Source organism: Sceloporus occidentalis, unplaced genomic scaffold, assembly GCF_023333645.1.
Source record: "Sceloporus occidentalis isolate IW3139 unplaced genomic scaffold, rSceOcc1.0.p SCAF_11, whole genome shotgun sequence".
Classification (NCBI taxonomy): domain Eukaryota; kingdom Metazoa; phylum Chordata; class Lepidosauria; order Squamata; family Phrynosomatidae; genus Sceloporus; species Sceloporus occidentalis.
The window spans coordinates 7695979-7720812 of record NW_028316991.1 but is presented as its reverse complement, the minus strand read 5'-3'; the positions used below and the strand labels follow the sequence as shown (position 1 = coordinate 7720812).

Sequence of the window (24834 nt, the reverse complement as noted above, 5' to 3'; positions counted from 1 at the left end):
ACCCTGGTGAAGGGGGTGAGGTGGAAAGTTTTATTCTCTGTTACCTTATCTTAATCTGCTGCTTCTCTGTCTCCAATCACACAGGGTCTAACATGGCATTAAAAGCCAGTCAGTGGGGAAACAGACAGCTATGTATGGGCCCTGACCATCTTTGATGGTATCACCTAATTGTTGCTGGGACAAAAGTACTGCTTTCAGTCATCATGGAGTGTACTTTCAGGTCTCACAAACCTCGTCTGACCAGCAAAATCATATTCTTCCTGTTTGTGTTTAATGGGTGGCTGTTATGTGGTCAATGTGTACATTCCATCTGTGGGTTCCAGTCATACCAGTGTGACAACCAGAAGTACTGGGTCCGGTGCTTGCGTGATAGGGCTGGTATCTCTATTAATGGCAAGACTTACACCTAGACAGCAGAGGAGAATTAGCTGGAGACCAGATCAATCCAGGTAGCAGTCAAATACGTCAGTTTGTTCAGTAACTTCAGTAACACTTGCTTGTTGCTTGTGGAATACTCATTTGGGGTTCTGAAACCGGAATGCAAGTCAGTATCCCAAAATGTTAATGGTAAAGAGACAACTCCTGATTTGTTTGTGGCTGTCGATATCAACAAAAATCATCATATCGATGACACCAAGTGATGCTGATGAAGAACCTGAAATCAATCATTTCACATAATTGTAGGTGACAAAGTCTTAATATTCCCACAACCTCCACTATCATACTTTACCTAGACCTCACCAGCAACTCCAAATCACGGGGCAGAGTCTACTTTCGTACACTAGTACATTTGATATAGGGGCTCTCCATGATTCCAGTGGATGTTTACATAATGGTGAAATTATATACACCTTTCCAATGCTGAGTCAGTCTACTTTTTCCATCTGAACCACCTCCAAAGTATGAACACGATTTTGCTCAGGATGATCCTGTACAGACGTCACCACCATCACTATCTGGAGTGGGGGGCACAAAGGTAAAACTGCACCCAGGCACCGCCAACCCTAAGTTCACCCCTGGGCACTGTGCTCCCAAAAAAGATCTGACAGGGCTTTTTGGTGGGCAAAAGTCCCGTGATCGTGTAGCCACTCTGATAATGTGAGAAAACCTTTTTGCCATACCTTGTAGCTTCAATTGTCCGCACGTTAGGTATTATACATGTTTACACAGTTCCCCTGCACACGCCAAAGTTGTCTTTAATTAGCTGCTCATCAACCATGTGCTGATGTTGAAGCGATAATCCATGTATATTTAATAATCCTTGTACATACTTTTGTCTACATTATATATTTGTAGTCTTCATTGCTGCATCTTTCTTTTGTTGACTTCAGTGAAAAGAGCATTAGTGATTTATAAATCTAATACATTCACTCGGAAGGCGAGCTGATGATGAGTAATGTGTGTTCCCTGTTTATTTGTACCAGCTGAGGGACAATGAGTACATGCGGTGTGCATTAACATTTTAATCACAAACTGACTTCTAAGGTTCAGACAGCTGTAAAAATTGTCTTGCCCACCAACCATTGGCCAGATGTGCCCAATGGTCAGTCTAGGCCTGAGGAGGCTAAAAACCAGAGGTTCACAGGGAAGAATAAAATTTGGCATATCCAGAAGCAGTAATACCTAAAAATATACAATTGTATCCTCTCCTAATGTTTGGTAATTTTGAACCAGGCATGTTTTGGAATGGCTCCACTTAGCCACCTAAAGTGGTTGTTCCAGATCAGACGTTGGTATATTTAGCACATCTTCCCTGGCCTGGAGAAATCTTCTCCTTAATCTGGCTCTGCTCCAGCTCCACGCAAATAGCTCTGCTATACATCAACTTTGGGCTTTACGCTGCTGAAGTGAGCCAATATCAAAGTGTATGGAACAAAATGGCTCTTTAATATGAGAGGTCAGCAGTCACACACTGTACCTTATACAGCTGAAACCAGTTGAAAATATACAAAATTAATCCAAACCATGGCTGGCTTTCATTTCTAGGGCAGCCTGAATAAACAATGGCCGTTTGTTCCAGAAGTTACCTGACAGGCAAAACTTTGGCCTCTAGCAACTTTGTTTTTCCTCCTTTACTTGCCGTGCAACCTATAACAAGTTAATGTTTTGCATTTCTAGGCATGATTGTACCCCCGTTATCTTAAGTAGAACGATTTATGTTTTAATGTAGTTAGTAATAATGTAAGCTAATGCCTGGCACAAGGACAGCACCATCATTTAGCACTTTCTAAAAGTTCTAGCTGCTGGTTGGGAACTAAATATCGTAGTTAAATAAAATACGTCCAATGAATAATGTTTTGGAGAGCGCTTACTCAGTATAGTACTGTACCGCTTTAATCTATCCTTAGCATGCAGTTGGATAGTTATTCTTCTCAGCTTCTATACATGAAGCTTCTGAACTGAGAGCCCCTTATAAATTATGTATAAAGCAAATTGAATTATCCAGCTGTGACACAACTCTAGGAGGCTGTTTGGAGCTTTTGTAGAAACAGAGCAACATTTCAAATTCTCTGAACTAATCCAAATATTCAAGAGCAATATTAAAAATGAGCCGGCTATAATACAATGAACGATTATCATGCACTTATATCCCCAAAGTGCAGACTGTCTAGCCAGGTACTGTCTTGTGTAATGATGGCAACTTACTTTAAAGGGACAGAGGTCAATTTCTGGGACTTTTTCTTTAATAACACTTGTGTTGGTGGTGTGGCTAGAGGTATGGAGGGTCTGGTCCAGAGGTGGGAATGGACAGGGCTGCATGCAGGATGGGACCATTTGCCCACCTTACCAGAGAAACCACCTTGGGGCGCTCATCGGCAGAGCTGCAATGGAGGTCTGTCCTGCTATAACGCTTCTTTGGCCAGTCAGGGGAGATCTCCCATTGTAAGGAGTAACTACATGGGTAACTCGAGCGACACTTGGGAGGTATTCTCCCACCATTCATCATATTGATCATATATCATTGATTGTATCATTCACCTACCACTCTATACTCATGTTGCATGATCCACCCTTTGCTAGTAGTAGAGAACCCCAAACAACATAGTCTATTTTTTATACTTGCTGTAAACATCGTTTTTATTTGACCTTGTCATAGATATATATATATATCCATAACATTAAAGCACCCCTTTCTGTGATATATCATGTTTACTGTATTTAGTGCCCACACAGAAGCCACGGTACCTCCATAATGAACCATTTAAAAACAGCCACCAAAATCAAAAGTGTTGTGAATGCAACAGTACTAGGGATGATATTTTCAATGTTGCATTTAGTTCTAAACGTGTTAAATTCCCTTTAAGTTTTCATTTAAAAAAAAAATATTTTTCTTTAAACATTTTATATATTAAACCATATATGTATTTCTTGAGAGCAATAACAAAGGCATTAAACACAAAAGGGAACATTTCTCTGTTGATTATCTGATTCTGTTGCTGGCGGGCTTTGGTTGATGAATTGATTTTGCAATGAAAAGTTTGATGAACCCCCACATATATATAGAAAATGACATTATATGAGGTTACATTTGGGGTCCTATGTAAAGTCCAGAATTCTAAGATATAAATCATCATGTGATAAGGCAGTCATTGTTTTTTTTTCTCAATGTATTCATCATTGCAAGATACAAACATTTGTTTAACTTCACTTCTATTGTTTATTCTTGAGAAAACTACCTTTTTCTCATTTTATGATTCAAAAGTCCCATTTAGAATGCAACACAGTCATAACAATTGATTCTATTTTCTTATACTGAAGTTCCTGGAAAGGAAATCAAGATAAGAATTATGATATACATGAAGTACCTCAAGAATAAAATATCAGCTGGAGAAGATTACCAAACCTTTCAGGCTTTCTTACATTTCTATTATAGATGAATTTCAAAAAGCAACATAACATGCATAGAATATGAATGAAATATACAGTTTTCAATATTAGGTCAAATGCTTAAAGATTCGTATTACTCATGCATCTTCCTTACAGACGTGTATTGGGCTTATTTTTTTTGTATGTACAGTTAGTGGCTTAAAATGCATTTTTAGACTTTACTGCTCCATATGACACATAGGGTCACCCTAAAATTAAGGCCACCCCTTATGGATGTGTGAAGCAGCCTGCAGTATGAGGTAATTGAAAGCAAAGTACATACCATCTTTTTTTCGTGAACTACATGTCTACAGGGACAGTCCAAATAAAAATAATACATATTTTATTTACTTTTTTTGAGGTAATGGCTGTTGGTGAGATAAAATGAGTCAACGTGCCTAGTTTTGTCTTGACAGTTTTGTAGTGCTTTGTAGTCACCTTCAGTTTCCTCGAGTTCCTAGTGGCCTCCATGTGGCTTGTTGGCATTGGGGCTTGTGCTTTGTGACTATTCAACAAAAGCCATAATGTTGGGCTTTCCTGGATCTTCTTGATTATCTATGGGAGTTTGGTAAAAGATTGAGGAGAAGCAAATACATCTATGGGAGATGATGCATTGTTGTATAAGGCACTGTTGACAGACCCACAGTCTTGTTTTTGGTTTGACTCCCTTAAATGGACACCCCAGCCATCATATGCACATTAATCCATACGATAGTGGAGAGGACCTTTTAAAGTTTCATGGTATTCCTCTTGCAAATAGGGGAACTAGGGTGCTGAATCCTCCATATGCATTTGCCTGTTTTCCCACTCCCAGCTATTTGCCGTATAGGAGATTTCCTGAGCCCTGATATACCGGGCTGGTCCAATGAGACCCCCCATTCGCATTCACAGAAAGTGATTCCATTGGTTTCAAGGGCAACAGTACTACCTACTGGCTGCTTGAAACAGCCAATCAATGACAAGAAACATATTTGATTATATTCTAGCTTTAACACCTTAATGTTTCCTACGTGGGTGTGCGTATTATGACTTTTGTGCCACAGTGTCAGAAGGTACAAGGCTATTTCTAATGGCCATAACATTTACCAAGAGCTGGCTGCTGTTATTATAGCTTAAGGATTTGCTGTCTCCCTTTGTACAGCTTGTACTGTACATATGATTATTTGCGGGCTATTATAATAGTCTATCAACTGCTGCAGTGATTATTACGATGTTTTAATTTGTCACAGCAGGGGGATACCTGGGATGTAGGACCAGAAATCTAGCAATCTCATATAACTATATTTTAAATGAAAGTTATTGAGCCAGTGTATCAGAACTAACAATTTACCAGCATGGCCATTGAGCACAAGAATGGATCTGTGGACAATGTAAAATTATAAAAACATATATTATCAAACCATATGACGCCAAGATCTGAATCCAGCTTACCTTAAGCCAATGAGCCATAAACATTTACCACATAGACTGCACAATGTGGGCAATGAGTTATGGTACATATTACACATCGTGTTATATAGAGATATGTAGATGGAGAGATCTCTGCATCAAATGGCGCATCCGTCCCATCTATTCTATTGCAAATCTCACTGAATGCCTAAAACGATTATAAATTCATCAACTTTTAGCAACCCATGGGCCGCAGTATTGTCATGTTCCCCTACCCTCTAGTGGTCAAAATGTAAATTCACCAAATATATTGTTACTCACAGTATGTTACTCACTACGTATGTGCTAACAATGTATTATTTGTACCAGCTATTACATGAGAATTCATTGTATATTTTATATATACGTAATACATTGTTCATTTTCTGAGTATGTCTCCAGCAAGCAAGAAAGCACTGGAGGTGTGTTCTTTATTAGTATCTATTATATGCAGTCTGGCCTTCGTTCTATACTAATTATTTAAAATAGAGTATGTGCATATCTGTCGTGTACATTAAAAATAGCGTTGTCTTTCATCATATTCTAGGAAATGTGCAGATGAGGTGGATATGGATAAAGTGACAGCTGCCATGGTGCTGACCAGTCTTTCTACAAGCCCCGTGGTTCGCAGCCCTCCTGCTCGACTTACTGGTAAAGGCACCAACTGTTTACATACAGGCTAAGACGCTTTACCCCCCGTGTGTCCCAGAACTCCAAGGGGCTGAGAAACTCACTTGCAAAAAGATAAATAAAGATAACACCGGAATATGTATATCTAACAGACTTCATATTCTCACAGGATTCATTTGATGTTTTTTGGTTTCTGGGCCTAGGTTCAAGTGGAGCTCAATGAAATTGAGTAACGGGTCATCTGTATTGGTCTAGCCTGCAAATGAAGGGATCCTTCCTGCTCCAAAATGATATAAAATCATGTTTTATTTAATGCTAAACAATAATAATATCCCCTTCGTGACAGGCTGATTTTACTTTTTGTACCCTTCGTGACAATGGCTGTTTTAACATTTCTGCGCTGCTTGTGTTTAGCTGTAATTTTCTTCTTTCCCGTTTACTGAACCCACACACATTAGATATTGTTTTTTTCAGGACAAGAAGGGCTTTCTTTAGATGACATTGTTTTGATTGTATCATATTATTTACTACTAAAAAAAGTATAAAATATGGTGAAAAATTTAGAAAAAAATGACTGTTTCTAACTTTTAGTTGAAAAATCTTTTACTCATCTATAAAAGGTAATGAAAAAACCTGCTAAATGGATTCTACTATTTGTCCTGAGTTTAGAAATACCCAATGTTTTTATGTTTTTTTGCTTTTTTCTACCCATTATGGGGCAATAAGTACAGGTAGCGTTTTGCTATTTCAAAGCCATTTTTTCCAAATCTGGTAATTCTTCCCCCCATGTGCCATTTCGGGTATCTTTGAACCCGGCCAATGCAATTTACCCCATCAAATCATATATTTTTGAAAACTAGACAGCCCAGGGTATTCCAAATGCTAGTATTTTAACTATTTCCATGCACCATATCTACCACCAGCTTTTGTCAAACTTTGTGGTAGTCATTTTTTTGCATTTGTTTTGTCACACACATTTTACTTCAGGTATGAATTAAAAGGTTCTCGTTTATGTCACTATCACAAAACACCCCAATATGTGTTCAGCAACATCTCCTGAGTACAGCGATACCTCACATGAATGATTTTGCCTGGCTGTTTGGGGGCAAAAGGGCCACATTTGGGGCATGCGCATTTTTCAATGTTGAACTTTGGCATTTGGGGATCCACTGCCTATGCCCTATTTGGTACATCTTTGAGTCGGGCCATTTCAGTGTGCCCAATAAACCCATATATTTTTGAAAACTAGACACCCCAGGGTATTTCAAATGCTAGTATTTTAACTCTTTCCATGCACCATATCTACCACCAGTCTTTGTCAAACTTTGTGGTAGTCATTTTTTTGCATTTGGTTTTCCACACACATTTTACTTCAGGTATGAATAAAAAAGGTCTCGTATATGTCACTATCACAAAACACCCCAATATGTGTTCAGCAACATCTCCTGAGTACAGCGATACCTCACATGAATGATTTTGCCTGGCCGTTTGGGGGCAAAAGGGCCACATTTGGGGCATGCGCATTTTTCAATGTTGAACTTTGGCATTTGGGGATCCACTGCCCGTGCCCTATTTGGTACATCTTTGAGCCGGGCCATTTCAGTGTGCCCAACAAAACCATATATTTTTGAAAACTAGACACCACAGGGTATTTTAAATGCTGGTATTTTAACTCTTTGCATGCACACATTTTACCACCAGCATGTTTTCAAAGTTTGCAGTAGTATTTTTGTGTGTGTATTTTTTCCACACACACCTACTTTATGTATGAATTTACAGCTCCTGGTATATGCCGCTGTCACACGACACCCCATAATGTGTTCAGCAACATCTCCTGAGTGCAGTGATATCCCACATGCATGGGTGTGTCATTTTTGTGGGAACTAAAAGGCCACATTTGGTACGTGTGCATTTTTCTAATTGGAAATTAGGTGTGTGGCCATCCTTCCCCCGGTATTAATTGGGACGTTGTTGAACCTGGCCAATTCAATTTACCCCATCAAATCATACCTTTTTTAAAAGTAGACACCCCACGGGCATTTAATATGCCAGTATTTTAACTCTTTCCATGCGAGAATTGTTTTAAGCTAATATGCTAATTTTAGGACTTGCTCACAAAAATATATTTTTTATATATATATATATATATTTTTTTGTCTTTTTAAAAAAAAAATTTTAACATTTTTTTTCAACTTGGAGGTTCCCCTGATAGTGACATCAGTGGGAAATGATTTTTACATTTTACTAGTTTTTTACTATTTTTTTTCTAATTATTATTAATTTTATTTTATTTTTTAATTTATTTTTACTAATCACACTGTGATTAGAAAGCTGGGTTCCATTGACTTGCATGGTGAATGCAGTACCTGTATTCAACCTGCAAGTGGAGCCAAAGTTCTCTAGATGGTCTGGACCATCTAGCGAACTTTTAAAATTTGTTGGTTCCTGTTATAGGGCAGCGGCCATCTTGCTTGATGGCGAAGATCATCGGCAGCTGCGGCTGTGACCGCTCTCCGGAGCGGTCACAGCCCATCGAAAGGTAAGTGTTTGGTGTCGCTGGATGCCTCCTGATCGAGGCATTCCAGCGACACCATTTAAGTTTAGGAGGCGATCGTCGATCGCCTCCTAAACGCTTTTAAAACGGGCGTCCGCCGCCATACAAAGTATGGCGGATGTTGACGCCCCGTGGAGGGGCCAGAGATGGCCCCTTTGTTCCGATCGCGGCGTTGCTGAATGCCTCGAGGTCGAGGCATTCAGCAACGTTTTTTGGGTGCAGAAAGCGAAAACAGATCGCTTTCTGCACCCGTTTAAAGACGTGCCGGTCCTGGCACGTCAATTGTCGTAAAGCACATGCTTTTCCGTGTCGTGCCAGGACCGGCAATTGTCGTTAAGGGGATATACATGTTTTTTCCATATGACTTACCTTAAATCCTTAAACTTTAGACCAGATAAAGTTAGTCCAATTTATTGATGTTATACCAAGGCAGTGCATTAACTTCTCCTCTTGTCTTGCTTGCAGATATGAATGGTTCCTGGAAGGAGTTAGGGTTCTTTACTTCCAGTAGTAGTGACTATTGGAGTTGGGGAACACCAAGTGACTACTCGAATCCTTCCACACCATCGCCACCACTCTCTGCAGACAGCTTCAAACACTTCCGATCACCTTTTCACCAAGAAGAAACCGTTGAGGAAACAGAAACTGGCAATGTACTTTTTGAGGAGACTATTCCAAGAAAAAGGAAGGTGCGTTTGCTTTTTTATTCACATATTCTATTATTATGACAATTCATCTGAATAAATTGATGCTGCAATGTGTTTTCCTCACCCCTCTGCTGTTATTATTAAAAGGATGAACACCTTTTAATGTGTTAGATGGACTTATACAACTATGGATGTTCTAAGCGCGCACCAGCACATAGGTTCTAATGTATATGTGACACATATAAAGACCCTAATATGATTCATTTGTGAAATAAGAATAAAATAAATTAATTTGACTCGTGTTAAGGGCGGTTTGCTGCATGTAAGTTTTAGGACTCATAGTTTAAAATAAACAAACAGACCTAACCCGGGATATCCCTGTATTAACCCACCTCTTTTATCCAAAGGGAAAGGCAAATCGTGGCCGCATGTATTTAGTATGTCTGTGGGGGGGTAAATATGTACACGTTTTGTCATGTACAGTGTATACCTGCCCCGGTTTCAAGCATTCAAACATTTAAGTTGGATATATATTTTGCCAAAATGCTCTGTCCCAGCTAATTACTGCAAAGAACCTACGTGCATTATTGTCATGAAACTGTTGTCTATTATAGAGCAATGATTCGAGCCCCTGTCCCATGGAAGTCCATATCTCTGCCATGGCGTGGGGCACAAACTACTTATTCTACACAAAGTGAAATCAGCTGTTGTACCTCTAGAGGTGGACTTTGTGATTATCTCTTTGTCCTCTATCTATTTCCATATTTTGTATGCATAGAACTCCATGAAAGTGATGTTTAAATGTCTCTGGAAGAGATGTGGGAAGACTTTGAGCACAGCAGCTGGAATAAAGAAACACATCAGAACTATTCATCTGGGGTAATTCATGTTAACACTAAAGCTTGTGGTGGTCTGGGGGTGTGAGATAAGAATGTTGTGTGTGTGATATATTTGTGTTTTTGTGTGTGTTGCATTACAATGGAGCTACTTTTCTTTTTTGGAAAGTATTACATAGAAGAAGCATGAATAGGACAAAAAAGTTTAAGAAATGGGACATAATATTGAAAAAAAGAAAACTGGCAAAGTCATATTAAAAGGGTGTTTCACTCCGTTACATTTGGTTTTGTGCTGCAGGGCTGAAATGTTGTTTCTTTTCACTTCAGAAGTACCGGAGAATCAGATGATAATGAGGGGGAAGAAGACTTTTATTATACGGAGGTCAGGCTGAACAAGGACTCTTTTGAAGGTCTCAGTAGCCTCCCACCTGTATCACCCTCTTCACCATCACCTCCCTCAACATCATTTTTCCCAGACGCCGGAAGCTTGGACAATCCAGCCAAAAAAGAGAGTCCGCTGATCACACCTCTTAGTAGTTCAGCTCCTGGCACATTTTTACTTCTAACTTCAGACCATGCATATCAGGTAACCGATGGATGGATGGATTCGTTACTTGTAAAAATTAGTTAAACTAATGTCTTAAGAAAATTTGGTAAACATTAGCCTTGGTTTGTGTGCCATACACAATAACCCGTCATAAGGGAAGGGATTTTCAATGAGATATTAAGTTAAATAAAGGTAAAAATAAGCCATAACAAATATGTAGAGGTCATTGTATGCCTAATCTGTGTGCTTATATACAGTGATTACATTTTAAGTGTGGTCCTGAAATTGGAGTACTTTTTCTAAATATTAAATATGCAAAAAAATGTAATTAAAGCAGAGTTATGCTGATAGTTGATGTATAAGTAATGCAAAGGGTTAAATTGTGCAACATATTTAAGTGTCTGCATCTTTCAATAGCTCCCCTTGGAAATGCTTTACTAATATAGAACAGAATCATTGCTGGGCTTTGTGCCAGAAAAAGTATCATTTCTCAACTAAGTTAAAATATTTCAAAGGAATTCAGTTGAACTGTTTGCTACAAATGTATGAGTTTTAAGCGTGTTAGCGATTGCCTGTGTTCTTTTCCTTTGCTTTGGTTACACCAGTTGAGAACTAATACGTTTGTGGTGGATTTTTTTTTACAACCCAAAAAACTCCCTTTCATTCATTCTAGTCATTGCCTGTTCTGCTTTATTTAATTTTTTTGAAAACTATTTCAGATACAATAGGTGCAGCTCTTATTGTTGCTGGAGATCTCTTTTGGATTTCACCTCTCTCCCTCTCTGGCTCAGTCATACAATAAGTAATATATGCTTACCTTCCCATGATCATAACTATTTGAGAAGCTAGTTCTCACAAACTGGTATCCTCTTGGAGATCGGGCACTGTGATTATGTCATAAGTCACGTATCGGTGAGAAAGTATCAAAATGCATCTATTATTTGCGACAATACTCTAGCTTTATGTACCGTGTGTGATGCCAGCTTGGACCAATACGGCCCTTAGTGTACAGAGTCCGGCTGGGAAAGCAGGAACTGAGGAACACCAATGCATATGTTATATAGGCTAATATATGTTCCCCACTCTTGTGCTTCACTTTCCCTACTCACTATACAAATATGACGCCTACAAAAAGGGCCTCCATTCATTTGCTGTTATGATTTCTTCATGTATCAAAGTAAGACATTGACGTGTGTATTTATATTTTTATTTATTAAGCCCCAACAGAAGCACTTAGCACCTTACAGTAGTCATACAGATATTTTCAGGGTACAAGGGCCCTTTCTAAACTATTTTGAACCAGCACGGGGAGACAGGAGCGTGTCGGGGTCACGTCACATCACGTGACCCTGTGGTGAAACCGAGGTTGCCCGCACAGTGTAGCGATTAGCCAGAGAGAAAGCTGCTGGAGCGGTGAGAGGTAAGCGGGGGCGGGCAGGAGGTGGGATGTATATGTGTTTGTATTTATGTATGTCAGCATGGATGTGTAGCTGTGTGTGTGTGTGAGCATGGATTTGTATCAGACCTATAGAGCTTACCGTCTGTGTGGGGAACCTACCTAAAAATAAAGCCAATAAAATACAGAAAAGTCCTTAAGAATGAGAAACATAAACATGTATCATTTCAAGCCCAAGGGCAAAAAACACTTTGCTAGCTGTAGTTCAATTAAGTAACTTGGGAATAACTTTGAACATTTTCAGTTTTTGTGTCTTTTATATGAACCAGGCTCGTTGACCTCCAGGCTGCAGCCTTCTTGTTTTATTTTTTCTTTCAAAATCCTTAGCTAAGTAATATTTTGATTTTTCAGGCTTCTCCCCCGGTAAATATTCCAGGCTCAAAAAAGCTCCATATCAATGTCAATAATGTCACTTCGTTCGCTGGCAACCCAGTAAGTAAAAAAGCAGAAAATATCATTTGTATATGTTTGTAATGTATATTTGGGTTCGTTTTGCAGCTGCCACTGATATTTCTGTAGCACAGCTATTTACAGATGTCTAAAGACATGTGATAGATCATTTCAGTACTGATCAAAGCAAATGTCACTTTGAACTATCAATAGTGTGCAGGAAATGATAAATACAAGGGGAATACTGCTGGGCGGATTTAGGGCAGTTTACAAGATCCAGAATCCAAACACATGCACTGGATGAAAAGCACATCTGCTGTATGGTAATAATGAACTATCCTCTCTGAATTAGTAATTATTTGAGGACTCTCGAATGTAATTGATGAACGTAGACGAGACAATAGTTTTACAATATTTTGATGTTGTATGAGATTCCCGATTTATATTGCAGCTGCAGAGGCTTTGTGTATTAAAATGGCAGTAACTGGAACAAACTTAAAGACGCGACTTCAAGTTCTTTATTAGAGCATTGAGTAAAGTCGTATTCTTATCATAAAAGCGTGAATGATAAACATGCAGTGCTACCTAAATCTGTGACCGACCTGTTCGCTAGAGCACACCTCGTACACTAGGGTGCCAAAAGTGCGTCTTTATCTATCGGCAGCTGTAGAAAGTGGGAAGATGTTGGTAAAAGAAAGGGATTATATGACCCATATATATATATATATATATATATATATATATATATATATATATATATATATATTTATATATTAAGAGACTGATAAGTAAAATCAGGTATTTCTTCCCTTTGCCATGGAATATTAATTTTACTGTAAAGTATGGTTATTGGCGGTTTGTAAAACAACCAAACTCATATAAGGCAATGTTTTGTGGCCACTGACCAGAGACAATTGCTAAACCTTATCATTGTTATTCAGTTCGAACATCTGTGATGCCAATAACCTGCGACACAAGCAACCAACCCAAACTTACTCCTGCAGTAATAACGGACTTTAATCTATGTTATATCCATTATATTTGGTGTTCATTTAGAGCTTATCATATGTGTGTCTCACATACGAAGGATCTGTACTAATCCTCTGGAAAACAGCAAAAGAATGGTTTTGGGAATGTATATTTAATTTACTGAATTTACAGGTCCATTAGTGGTTTCTTCACGCTACAGGTCTGCCTTGCAGTGGCGACTCTAGAAACAATATATAGGGGGGGCACACAAGATACCACAGTCAAACTGGGGGGGCATTAATAATTTCCACCATTAAATCATACCACTGAAAAAACACACACATATATATATATATATATATATATATATATATATATATATATATTGCCAAAAGTAATGTGCTATGGAATGATACTTTTGTTATTGGACAATACAATACTTGTACATTTAACATGGGAAGCCTGAAGCCACAATTTAGTACGACTAATCCTTGAAATCCTTTAAATAACACAATACCTTAACTTTTGCACTAAATGATTTCAGGGCCTAATATTAGATCCTGCTGCTGATATATATATATTAGCCCCTGCTGCCGATATATATATAAATATTAGATCCTGCTGCTGATATATATAAATATTAGATCCTGCTGCTGATATATATATATATATTAGCCCCTGCTGCCCATATATATTAATATTAGCCCCAGTTGCCGATATATATATTAATATTAGTCCCTGCTGCCGATTATATATATAAATATATATATAAATATTAGACCCTGCTGCCGATAGCAGGTATAGATCAACACATTAACACACAAACCCAGTTTTGCATGTATAGATCAATTGAAATTCACTTGTGATCTCAGCACTGAAGGTATATATCAAATAAACAGAATCAGACATACAAATCCTGTATTTGCAGGTATACAATAATAATATATGAAATGTAGCATTGCAGGTATAGATCAAATAAATACATGGAAACAGCATTGCAGGTATTAATCAACTGAACAAGACATACAAACCCTGTATTTGCAGGTATACATAAATAATGTATAGAAACATAGCATAGAAGATATGGATCTACAGAAGAACACACAAACCCAGCTTTGCAGGTACAAATCAATTGGAATTCACATAAAAACACGACATTAAAGGTATATTTAAAACCCTTAAATTACAAGGATAGATCACAGGTTGCACACCCCAACCACGCTGCCCACATAGAACCTGGCCAGCACCCAGATAACACACATAAGATTTGCCATCTTTGTCCCATATACACCCTGCCTGTGCCATCTTGGTCCCCAAGGCTCAAACATCCTGCTAGTGCCATCTTTGCCCTTCCACAATTATACATCTATGATACACACAAACACATTAACTCATGCTCTCCCTCATTCAGACAATTCATCCACATATTAACTCATGCTCTCCCTCATTCAGACAATTCATCCACATATTAACTCATGCTCTCCCTCATTCAGACAACTCATCCACATATTAACTCATGCTCTCCCTCATTCAGACAATTCATCCACATATTAACTAATGTTCTCCCTCATTCAGGCAATTCATCCATTTTAAGAAACTACACCCCTTGGAGCTTCAAATGAGGGGCTACATGTATTTCTAGGACAAAAGTTGAGTGCACAAATAATGATGGAATATGACGCTTTGGCTAGAAAATATGTTTTTTCTAACCATAGCGACATATTCATTTTTGTCTTGCGCACTCCAGGTTTGTACTAGAAACACATACAGCCCCTCATTTGATGCACCAAGGGATGTCGTTTTTGCAAATGTCTACTTTTTGTGCCATAATTTAACTTCCTACGTGAGCAGTAATGCCACGTCAAGGCTTCAACCCTAATTACTGATCATTCACACGCCTTTCATATCTCCATTCACTCGCAGAAGCACACACCATTCTTTCCCGTTACAATCCCAAAGAAATGATGGTAAAGGGAGAAAAAAAAAAATCACTTTTACAGCAAAAATAAGTTTTGCAGTAAAAATGCAAGGCGCTCCAGGGATGAGATGGTTATTCACGTACCGCACGGGCTAAATGGCTGATTTTAATAATATTTGCAGTTCATCAGGATTTCAAAAATTGCCTCCCTCTACCGTTGGCTAAATTTAACCCCATGATCAAAGGCATAATAGGATTTAAAATTAGTATCGGCCATTTTTAAAAAGGGAATGTGACTTTTTATAGCTATATGATCGCTGTGGTAACATTGGCTACCACAGTGATCATTTAGCTAGAATACTTAAACTTTTCTTTTTTTTTTAAAGTTAAACTACTTAATGTTTAAATAATTTAATTTGGGGATCTCTAGGCAATTTTGATCTTTTTTTATCTGCCTTTAGAGACCCCCAAATCCATTTTTTTTACATTTTTATTTTTTTAACTTAATATTTGTTATTCTTTCATCTAAGCAGCATGCCCCCATACCTCTTTAACTGACAATTGTCAGTTGTTAATAAAGTCATTGCGCAAGACGGCACCGGGCGGATCGGGTGGCCCCGGTGATGCCCTTCAGTTTGAGGGGCAGATCGCCGGGGTAGGTGGTGATGGAGGTCCACAGACCTCCATCAAGGTAAGGTAGTGCTAGTGACGGCATGGTGCCGTCGTTAGCAACTGACTGGGACTGTCCTGGGTGGTTACAAATTCGGCGGGGGGGCAACAGGGGGGGCAAGGAATAACCTAGGGGGGGCAAGGAATAACCTAGGGGGGGCCCCCCTTGCCCCCCTGTAGCGACGCCACTGCTGCCTTGGTATATACCGGAATATCATGGAATGCTTGTAATGGAAAAAAAAATTCTTACTTAATAAAATAATCCTCTTCGATGTCTCCTTTTCTGATAGAAAAATGTGTACGTTCTTTCAGGTTTCAAGAAACATCTCCACTAGCTATGAGGAGCATAGACAAATTGGACAGACAGGGATCTTATCCCCTACAAGAGCAGGAATGGGAATAAGGTATGTGCGGGTAATTGGATGTATTACACATTTAATAATACGCATTAGGAGTTCTGTGCATCGACATGCGGAAATCAACCTGACTTTTGCCCCTATGTGTCTTATGTCCACTAAAAGTAATTTATATATGGTAGCTATTAGAAACTAATGTATGGGACCATTTAGCCACATGGAGATAAATCGGTATTAATTTTTTATTATATTTATTATGACTTTCCACCCTCTTTATGTACACAAAATGAGGTTTTATTCATATATACGGTTTAGTTCATTAATGCTAATATCTTGAGGTATTGCGGAAAATTAATATTATCACCCTTTGCCAGCAGAAAGCCTCGCGGGGAACATAAAAAGTGTCGAAAAGTGTATGGAATGGAAAACCGGGATAAGTGGTGTACGGCATGCCGCTGGAAGAAAGCCTGCCAAAGGTTTCTCGACTGAGTGTAGACAGTTCTAGCGGTGATGTTCACGGCCAGTGAGGGAGATCCATATTTTGTTCCAATCTACGACACATGGAAAAGATAAAGCAAATGAACTAAAATGTGCGTTTTCCAGGAAACAAATCAGCTGTTGTGGTGAACGTAACACAAAGTACTGGGACCCTCTGCATGTATATATTCTGTTTGGGATCTAAATCTCACATGTGGGATTATATCATGGAAAGGATAAACACGCGGGCAGCATTGTGATGACAACCACCTTTGGTCTGCCTGATTATAAGCGATTGGAGAAGTCGCTAGCTTCCTGCTTGTGCTTCAAGAAGACATTGCAGAGGCCTGAGTTATTAACCTGAAATTACTTCTTCCTAGAGGTGTTGGACAATTTTCAATGTCACTAAACACTGACAGATAAACACTGTCTTATGAAGCTTGTAAGAGAACGAGGGTAAAGACGATATGTTTTCAGTACCAAGGCAAGCGGAAGAGCTGGACAAAGGTTTCTTCTTGTAAATATTTTTTGTGTACAGTAACTTCTTCTGGAATATGGACTTTTTCTGCGCTTCCACAAGTCTGCGTTTTATACTGAGAATTCAGCTTGCGTGATAACTTGATCAGCATGCGTATAACACTCGTAGATAGATCCCAACGTACACTAGATAACTATGGGCACGGTGTTTGGTAGGAAGTAATATCCATAGCTCGTAAGTTTTTGGAGAGTCAGATCACAAAACAATTGCAAGCAACCATTCACTAAAGCAATGAGACCTCATCATTATGCGCTAATAACATGGAAACATTTGAAATCGGTTATCTATTCGATCATTCAAAACTTCACTGTGATTTACGAAGGGGGAAACCTAGTGACCTCCTGTAGTAAGGGCTTAGTTACGCTTCCCAAATGTATAATGTAGGAATCGATGATTTATTTATGCATTATACAGGGCCAAATCTGTTCTTTTTACAGGAAAGTTTTCACTGTAACCTGCAAATAGTACATGATGGAATAAGAGGACAAAGGGTGTTACCATGCTATAATGGTATATATATGTATTATACGGGTTTTTGGGGAAGTTAATAGGTCTGCACTTACTGATATCGGCTAGGATATTGTATTTATTGTTTTTACGTAAATATATTGTGTATTTATAATGCATTTTATCAATCCTATTCCCTTCAAAGTGGCAACAAATATCATAGCATTGCATGGAATTTACTCTTCTTAAACATTTTACAAATTTTTGTAAAAAAATAAAAAAAATATGATAAAAAAAAAAATTCTTGTGCTGAGAAATGAGGTAAGGGATTTTGGGACGTTAGATGCAAATGAATAAGAAGGCAAGAAGGATTAAGGAGTGGAGAGTTACTACCACCCAGGTTCATAAAAAGTTGGGGCTTTGTCAGGAAACTGAAGACATCAAGTTAAAAACCAGAAAGTTTCGCGGAAATGGCCCGGAAGCCGAGTATTACAGGTCTGAGCACCCTTTGGTACCTAATACATTAATCTGTAGAGACAGAGGCACGGTATCACACCTGCGATATAACTGATATCAGATATATTATAGACTGCCTCGTTATTATAGAAAATACAGCCAATAGGTATTATTAGACATAAAAGTGCTGCAATGCATGGTAGAACACATAAACATCAAATTGTACATATCTGTGCGCCAGCCCCCCATATCCGTTTAGAACATAGTATATGTACTGTATGTGTTTGCCAAAGTACAGTATATCCATAGATTCTCTCTGAAACGCTCCAGAAATATAATCATTCTATAAAGTTATTATTACACTCTAATAGATGTTACTTAGAAGTATACTTTTTGAAATGTTTTTTCTACATTTTGTTGTAATAAACCTGTATGCGTGTGTAATAGTTTTCATTGCATTGTGTTTTGTGCTGTGGAATTTGCCAGTTCGACCATTTTGTACACGGGAGATCAAGCCGTCTTATATCAGCCTGGAGTCTTTCTCATCGGTAGGAGCCGGTATCGCTATATAAGAAACATGTAAATAAAATGATAAGATTACAATAAATATAGGAAGCACAGGGTTGCCTCCATGACATTGTAAGAGCTGCCGTCTGCCGAGATCTATAAAGACTCCAAACTGATCTGTCAAAAAAAGGAAATAATAAAAAAGAGGGGTTTTTTTAAACCCCACTCTGCACCAATGTCTTGTACCTTCCCACTAAAATATAAAAAATACCGTATTTGCTCGATTATAAGACGAGGTTTTTTTCAGAGCAAATGCTCTGAAAAATACCCCTCGTCTTCTAATCGGGGTCGTCTTCTAATCAGACCTCAAATAGAGTCTGATTAGGAGACTAAGATCCAGATCCCCCGCACCGCTGCAGGGGACCTGGATCCTCCTGTCTCACCCCCCCCCCCCCCCCCATCATACACACTTACCGGTGCTTCCTGCTGTATTGCCGGGGCAGCGGGTTGACGTCTACGCGATCCGCGTAGACAACGTCCGCTGCAGCCGGAAGGAGGTGTGGCTAACAGCGGGGGTTGTCTGCGTCCGTCGCGTAGACCTTCCCCGACTGTCAGAGATCTCTGATCTCTGACAGCCGGGGAAAGTATACGCGACGGACGCATACAAACCCCCGCTGCCAACTCCACCTCCTTCCGGCTGCAGCAGAAGGCGACGTCAACCCGCTGCCCCGGCTGGAAGCACCGGTAAGAGAGGGCTGAGAGGGGAGAGAGGGGAGAGGAGAGGGGAGGGGAGGGGGGGGAGAGAGTGTGTGTGTGTGTGTTAGTTAAATGGGGGCATAGGGCATTTCTGGAGTGGCGTTAAGGGGGCATTTAATAGAGCACTCTGCCTCCTGAAATGCCTTATACCTCCCTATATGCCACTCTGCCCCATAATATGCCTTTTAACCCCCTAAATGCCAGAGTGGCATATAGGGGTATAAGGCATTTCTGGAGGCAGAGTGCTCTATACAATGCCTTTTAACTCCCTTAATGCCACTCTGCCTCCTGAAATGCCTTATACCTCCCTATATGCCACTCTGCCCCATAATATGCATTTTAACCCCCTAAATGCCAGAATGGGATATAGGGGTATAAGGCATTTCTGGAGGCAGAGTGGCATATAGGGGGTCAAAAGGCATACCATGGGGCACAGTGGCATATAGAGGGTTAAAAGGCATATCATGGGCCACAGTGCCATATTGGTGTGGCAAGCCTGGGGGCAGATGTGCGTAACTGGGGGACAGGCTGGAAAATACAAGAAATAAAAACAAAAAAAATATTTTTCTCAATCATAGCTTTTATTAAAAAAAATAGTTTACATGAATTAACATTTACTGGTAAAACTTTTTTCCTTTAGGGTCGTCTTATATTCAGGCTTTTTCTTTTTTCCTAAGTTAATATTCAGATTTTGGGGGGTCGTCTTATAATCAGGGTCGTCTTATAATCGAGCAAATACGGTAACAACTTCACTGTTACCAACCCCAAAAGTTTAACAAATAATAAAATCTAGTGTGGTACGGGTACGTAACGGAGCGTTTTGGTTCCCATAACATAAAAATCTATGCATTTGAGCCATTACTGTACTTTTTATTCTCTTATTATTTTTATTATCTTATTATTATTGTACAAATGTTGCCTTACAAGAAAAAGGTAGCCAGTGTACCCAAGTGCAGTGGTGAAGTACAAATTAGGAATGGGGCATTATACATCATACTGGTCCACATATGAAATGGAAAAATGTGAATGTGGTCACTTCATCCCACATCATTACACTAATGGTTGTACCATGTTGACTCTAATGAGCTTCTCCTGTAGCAACAACCTGCAAAAATAATCAAATTGGTTTAGATGTGAAATTAGAGCACCATATGCTGTGATTATGAGATATTCTCCATAAACGTGCACATACATCTGAAAAGTTAACATGTTTTGGGGGATTTGTGCCCTGCAAGTAGAACTATTTCTATTATTTTAGCAAGCCATGTTCATTTTCAATTAAGGCTGGATTTCAGACATGTCACTGAATCACGACCATGGTACTGACAGTACCGTAGCACTTTTTTAATAGGAAGAAATGCATGTAGCAGATCTACTGATGTCCCTTTGTGATTTGAACCAAATCCGCCTGTGGGGGTCGATGTGTTTATATATCAATGATATCATTAAAGAGCTTTGCCATGCTGGACCCTGCCATCTGTTACATCAACATAGAAAATAAAAAATGCTCCTCGGGTGTCGAATTGGCCCTATTCCAGTTTTATCAGAACGCTCTTGGCAAGGTGATTTATGATAAAAATACAAATAAAACATAAAATAAAGGACGGCATTTCATCGCAATCTGCTAACTAAATTGATATTTACACCCTTCTATAGATTGGCAGCACCATGGCGTTTTTGGTTCACCAACCATAACCAACCATCCATGCAGCCAAACAGAAACCTTATTCTATCATCACAATATCATTCTTGCCATCCCTCATACCTTCCACCCAACGATGAGCTTCTGTGGAGGAAATCAGGTTTACCTGATGACTGCATACAATACAAATCATTGAATCAAGACCATGACTGTTCCCCTTACCTACCACTCCTTCAGTGAACCAATACCTTTAAATGTTACCTTTAAGAATGTGACCTTCCATTTTAGACTACGTACCCTTATCACAACATTTCTTATTGTTTAACCCCTTTATAGCTGGAATATTTTCTTGAAGATATGTGAATACTGGAACATGGAAACTACAAAACTGTAATGCCCCCTTGTGGACTGTAGTTGTATTACAACAAAGATGGAGCAGTCTGAGCTCTACAACAGAGAAACATTAGGGGAGGAAAAAGGGCCAACGGGATTTGGGGGTATGTTAACGGCCAGGACATTACTATATGACATCATATTTCTCTTCAGTGTAATGCCAGGCATTTTAATAACATTAACGACTGTTTATCGCAACAAAAACACGTATCAACCTTAAACACCGGTTAATAGAAGCAGGTAGGATTGTCAGATGGATTTGATGAAAAGACTCGACATCAATGATAAGGGTTTTCAGACAACCCCGGATATTGTCTGCACCCAAATACTAGAGTATCGGAAGCTGGAGGCGCCCAAACACCTCCCATCGCCAACCCTTCGCGAGCTCTTCAGCGCTGTAAGGTTCTAAAGGTAACAATCTCTTGTGTCGCATTACACTGCGGGAAGCACGGTGAGCCAATGGCAGCAATCAATGGCGTCTTCCGCCCACTTCTAAAATGGCTGCTATGGCTCATAGCCCTGCCCACACACTAGTGTAAGATGGCTATAGTGCTGTGTACCGTTTCCATGGCGATGGCTGAGGTTTATAGGGTTTCGTTTGTGTTCTTGTAACCCGGTGCAGAGAGCCTAGGCCGGCATGTCTGGTGAGTGAGGCAGCCATGGCCTGGGAATACAGGGCGGTCTATGCAAACACTTAGGGTTAGTGCAGTGACGGGGACCCTGAGCAGTGAAGGGTGTGATGGCAATGAGGGCAGTGAAGGGTGTGATGGCAGTGGGGGCTGTGAGGGTAGTGAAGGGCTGTGAGGGCTTAAGGGCAGTGAAGGGCAGTGGAGGCAGTGAAGGGTGTGAGGGCGGTGAAGGCAGTGTCTATAGTGACACCTTGATAGTCACACAACAGACATTCAGACCATTAAATAGTAGTACACAGAATAGAGGCAAATCTGTGCTGGGGCAGGGTGTCGGCGGGGTGGAATTGTATGGATATCAGGCTGAGGATTCTACACCCAGTATGTACTTATATATATATATATATATATATATATATATATATATATATATATATATATATATATATATATAGATATACAGATTTATAGATATATGGTATGATATATCATGTAACTAGATAAAGCATCTTAGAGCCCATGTCAAGTTGTTAGGTCTTTAGCAGCACAGCATCTGTGGGAATCTATCCTGTTCGTGTTCTATGGCTCTGAAAGTCACAATCATGTAATATACCGGTAATAAATATAATATATAATAATATATAAAAATAAGAAATGTTTTTACGGATTATGAATAAATAAAAATAAAATCCAGCATGTATTATGAAGTCATTTCCTGCCCAATCCACAGCCTGTAGAACATGGGTGCTTCTTTGGCCTTTGTCAAATGTTGGAAGGTAAGACCATGGACTCCCCATTAGAGGATGGACCGGCAGGGCATGGATCTCGATGTTACATCGCATTTAATAAAATTACTGATTTATGTAGAATCAGATATGTTATTTATGAGAGGTAGCATTATTCAGCAACAATCACTTTCACAAGCCTAGTCATGGACCCTGGCAGCTCCAGCTAAAACAGCGGGCAAGTGGGCCCGACATCGCTCCAGCAGCGGATCAGGGGCTGCAGCGTGCGGTCGCTGGCTAGATATGGCCGTGGGCAGAAAAAGGTAATGTGCGGCCTGTCGTATACAGCGGTCAGCCATTGGCATAAGGTGCCAGCGCCTCCTGTCCGGCCCTGAACACTGGTGTGTAGGTATTGAATATACAGGGTATTTTTATCTAACGTGGTTTCCTTGATCGCTGCTGTTCCAGAACCACAGAAATCCCATGGCAAACGTCTGAAAACCAGATCAGAGGCATCAGCTTTTAGGTGAGTGTTATGTTTGAGTCCCTATTGTCATGTTATTATTATTTATTGTTTTATATAGCACCATCGTGTTCCGCAGCGCTGTACAATAGGTTATTGTGCGTGAGGGTTGGCTCGAACATTAAACTAGGCGGATTACATGTGCAGGTTGCTTCTTATAAGACATTAAATTCGGCATTTCTGGGCAACAATAGTATAGAAGCCAAATGCTATTCACAAGAATTAATAAATATCATGTGCTAAACTTTCAGTAGCTTGGATGTTTCGCCAAATCAATAGCCCAAATACTTCAAACAACAAACTGAATAAAGAAAAATATATATAAAAAAAGTGGAATTAAAGGTAAAACCTGAGAGAAGCTAACACAAGCACAAGTGATGTGTTATGCTCTATTTAAGTGGGAAAAAAACACATATCGAGCTTAAATTGTAACCAAAACCTGTTCCTCAGAAAGAGATTTGATGTCATAGGCGACTTCGGGATCATCTACATTTATTTAAAAAATCTCAAATTGTAGACTAAATCAAAAGGAAATGAAAAAAAAAATTGAATAAAATAAATTAACCCCAAACTATGGGCAGAACTGTCCAATAGAGATGCCCCATGGGGTATTATCAATTCTATTACTGGTAAATAATGTATAGCGGTAATCTGACGTCCATAACATGCTGTATCTGCTCCGCTACAAAGCCGCTGGTATATCGTTAAAAGTATCTACTAGTATCAGAATGTTCATTGGCAGAATCAAAACCTTATTGCATTTATAAAACACGGTCAATGAGAGACAGGAGGGGGTTTTCTTGGTCTGGGTCACTTCTGTTACATCAGCTGTTCTTTCATCTCCCGGGTCTCCACCGCGACCACAGTGTTAGCGTGACTGGTGTGAAGTATATGGGACTAGGTAAAAGTCCAAAGCAGTTCAAAGCAGTATATGTAAAAGGATCCAGTCAGTGGGTAAAGGCTGCCTTAAGAGAACCATAGAATTGAACACCCCATCTAGTCTTCCTGTTTTCCTGATGTAAAGACTCAAACCTTCTCAACTTAGATTCAGAATCACTTAAAGCCTAGCCGTTGTGGATTAACCTCCACCATTTCTGCTGGGAGGCTGTTCCACTTATCTGTGACCCTGAGTCCTCACTACACTCCCTGGTGGTAATATTTACAATTGCATGTAAAATATTCCAGAGCTCGTCTTGTGGCTCAAAATGTTTAAATGAGAGCAGCATTGGGCCCCCCCCCCGTTGCCATCCTTCCCTCACAGTCAGAACTGTTTAGCCAAAAGTCTAATCCATAAAGAGCGATGACCATCGTATGAGACAAATGCCCCGATGAGGGCATGTGAGAGACCCTGTGAACACCAGCACACATCCTAACTACCGCTAGTTCTAATCCCACACGTGTGAATCTGCATTTATATGTATAGAGAAATGTCCAGCTGCACTGCATGTCTCATCTCCCTGCGCTTATTTTCAGAAAC

At 39.5% G+C, this 24834-nt stretch overlaps 1 protein-coding gene across 1 annotated transcript in view; it reads left to right on the top strand.

The window, feature by feature from the left end:
• Window positions 1-21484, top strand: part of LOC149305500 (zinc finger protein 704-like) — a 35421-nt gene extending 13937 nt beyond the window's left edge. Inside the window, exons 3-9 of the mRNA XM_089477539.1 lie at window positions 5843-5946; window positions 8945-9168; window positions 9905-10005; window positions 10290-10548; window positions 12317-12397; window positions 16224-16315; window positions 21427-21484. Coding sequence (XP_089333665.1) covers window positions 5843-5946; window positions 8945-9168; window positions 9905-10005; window positions 10290-10548; window positions 12317-12397; window positions 16224-16315; window positions 21427-21484 — 919 coding nt within the window. The remainder of the gene's footprint in view (window positions 1-5842; window positions 5947-8944; window positions 9169-9904; window positions 10006-10289; window positions 10549-12316; window positions 12398-16223; window positions 16316-21426) is intronic.
• The last annotated feature ends 3350 nt before the right edge of the window (window positions 21485-24834 follow it).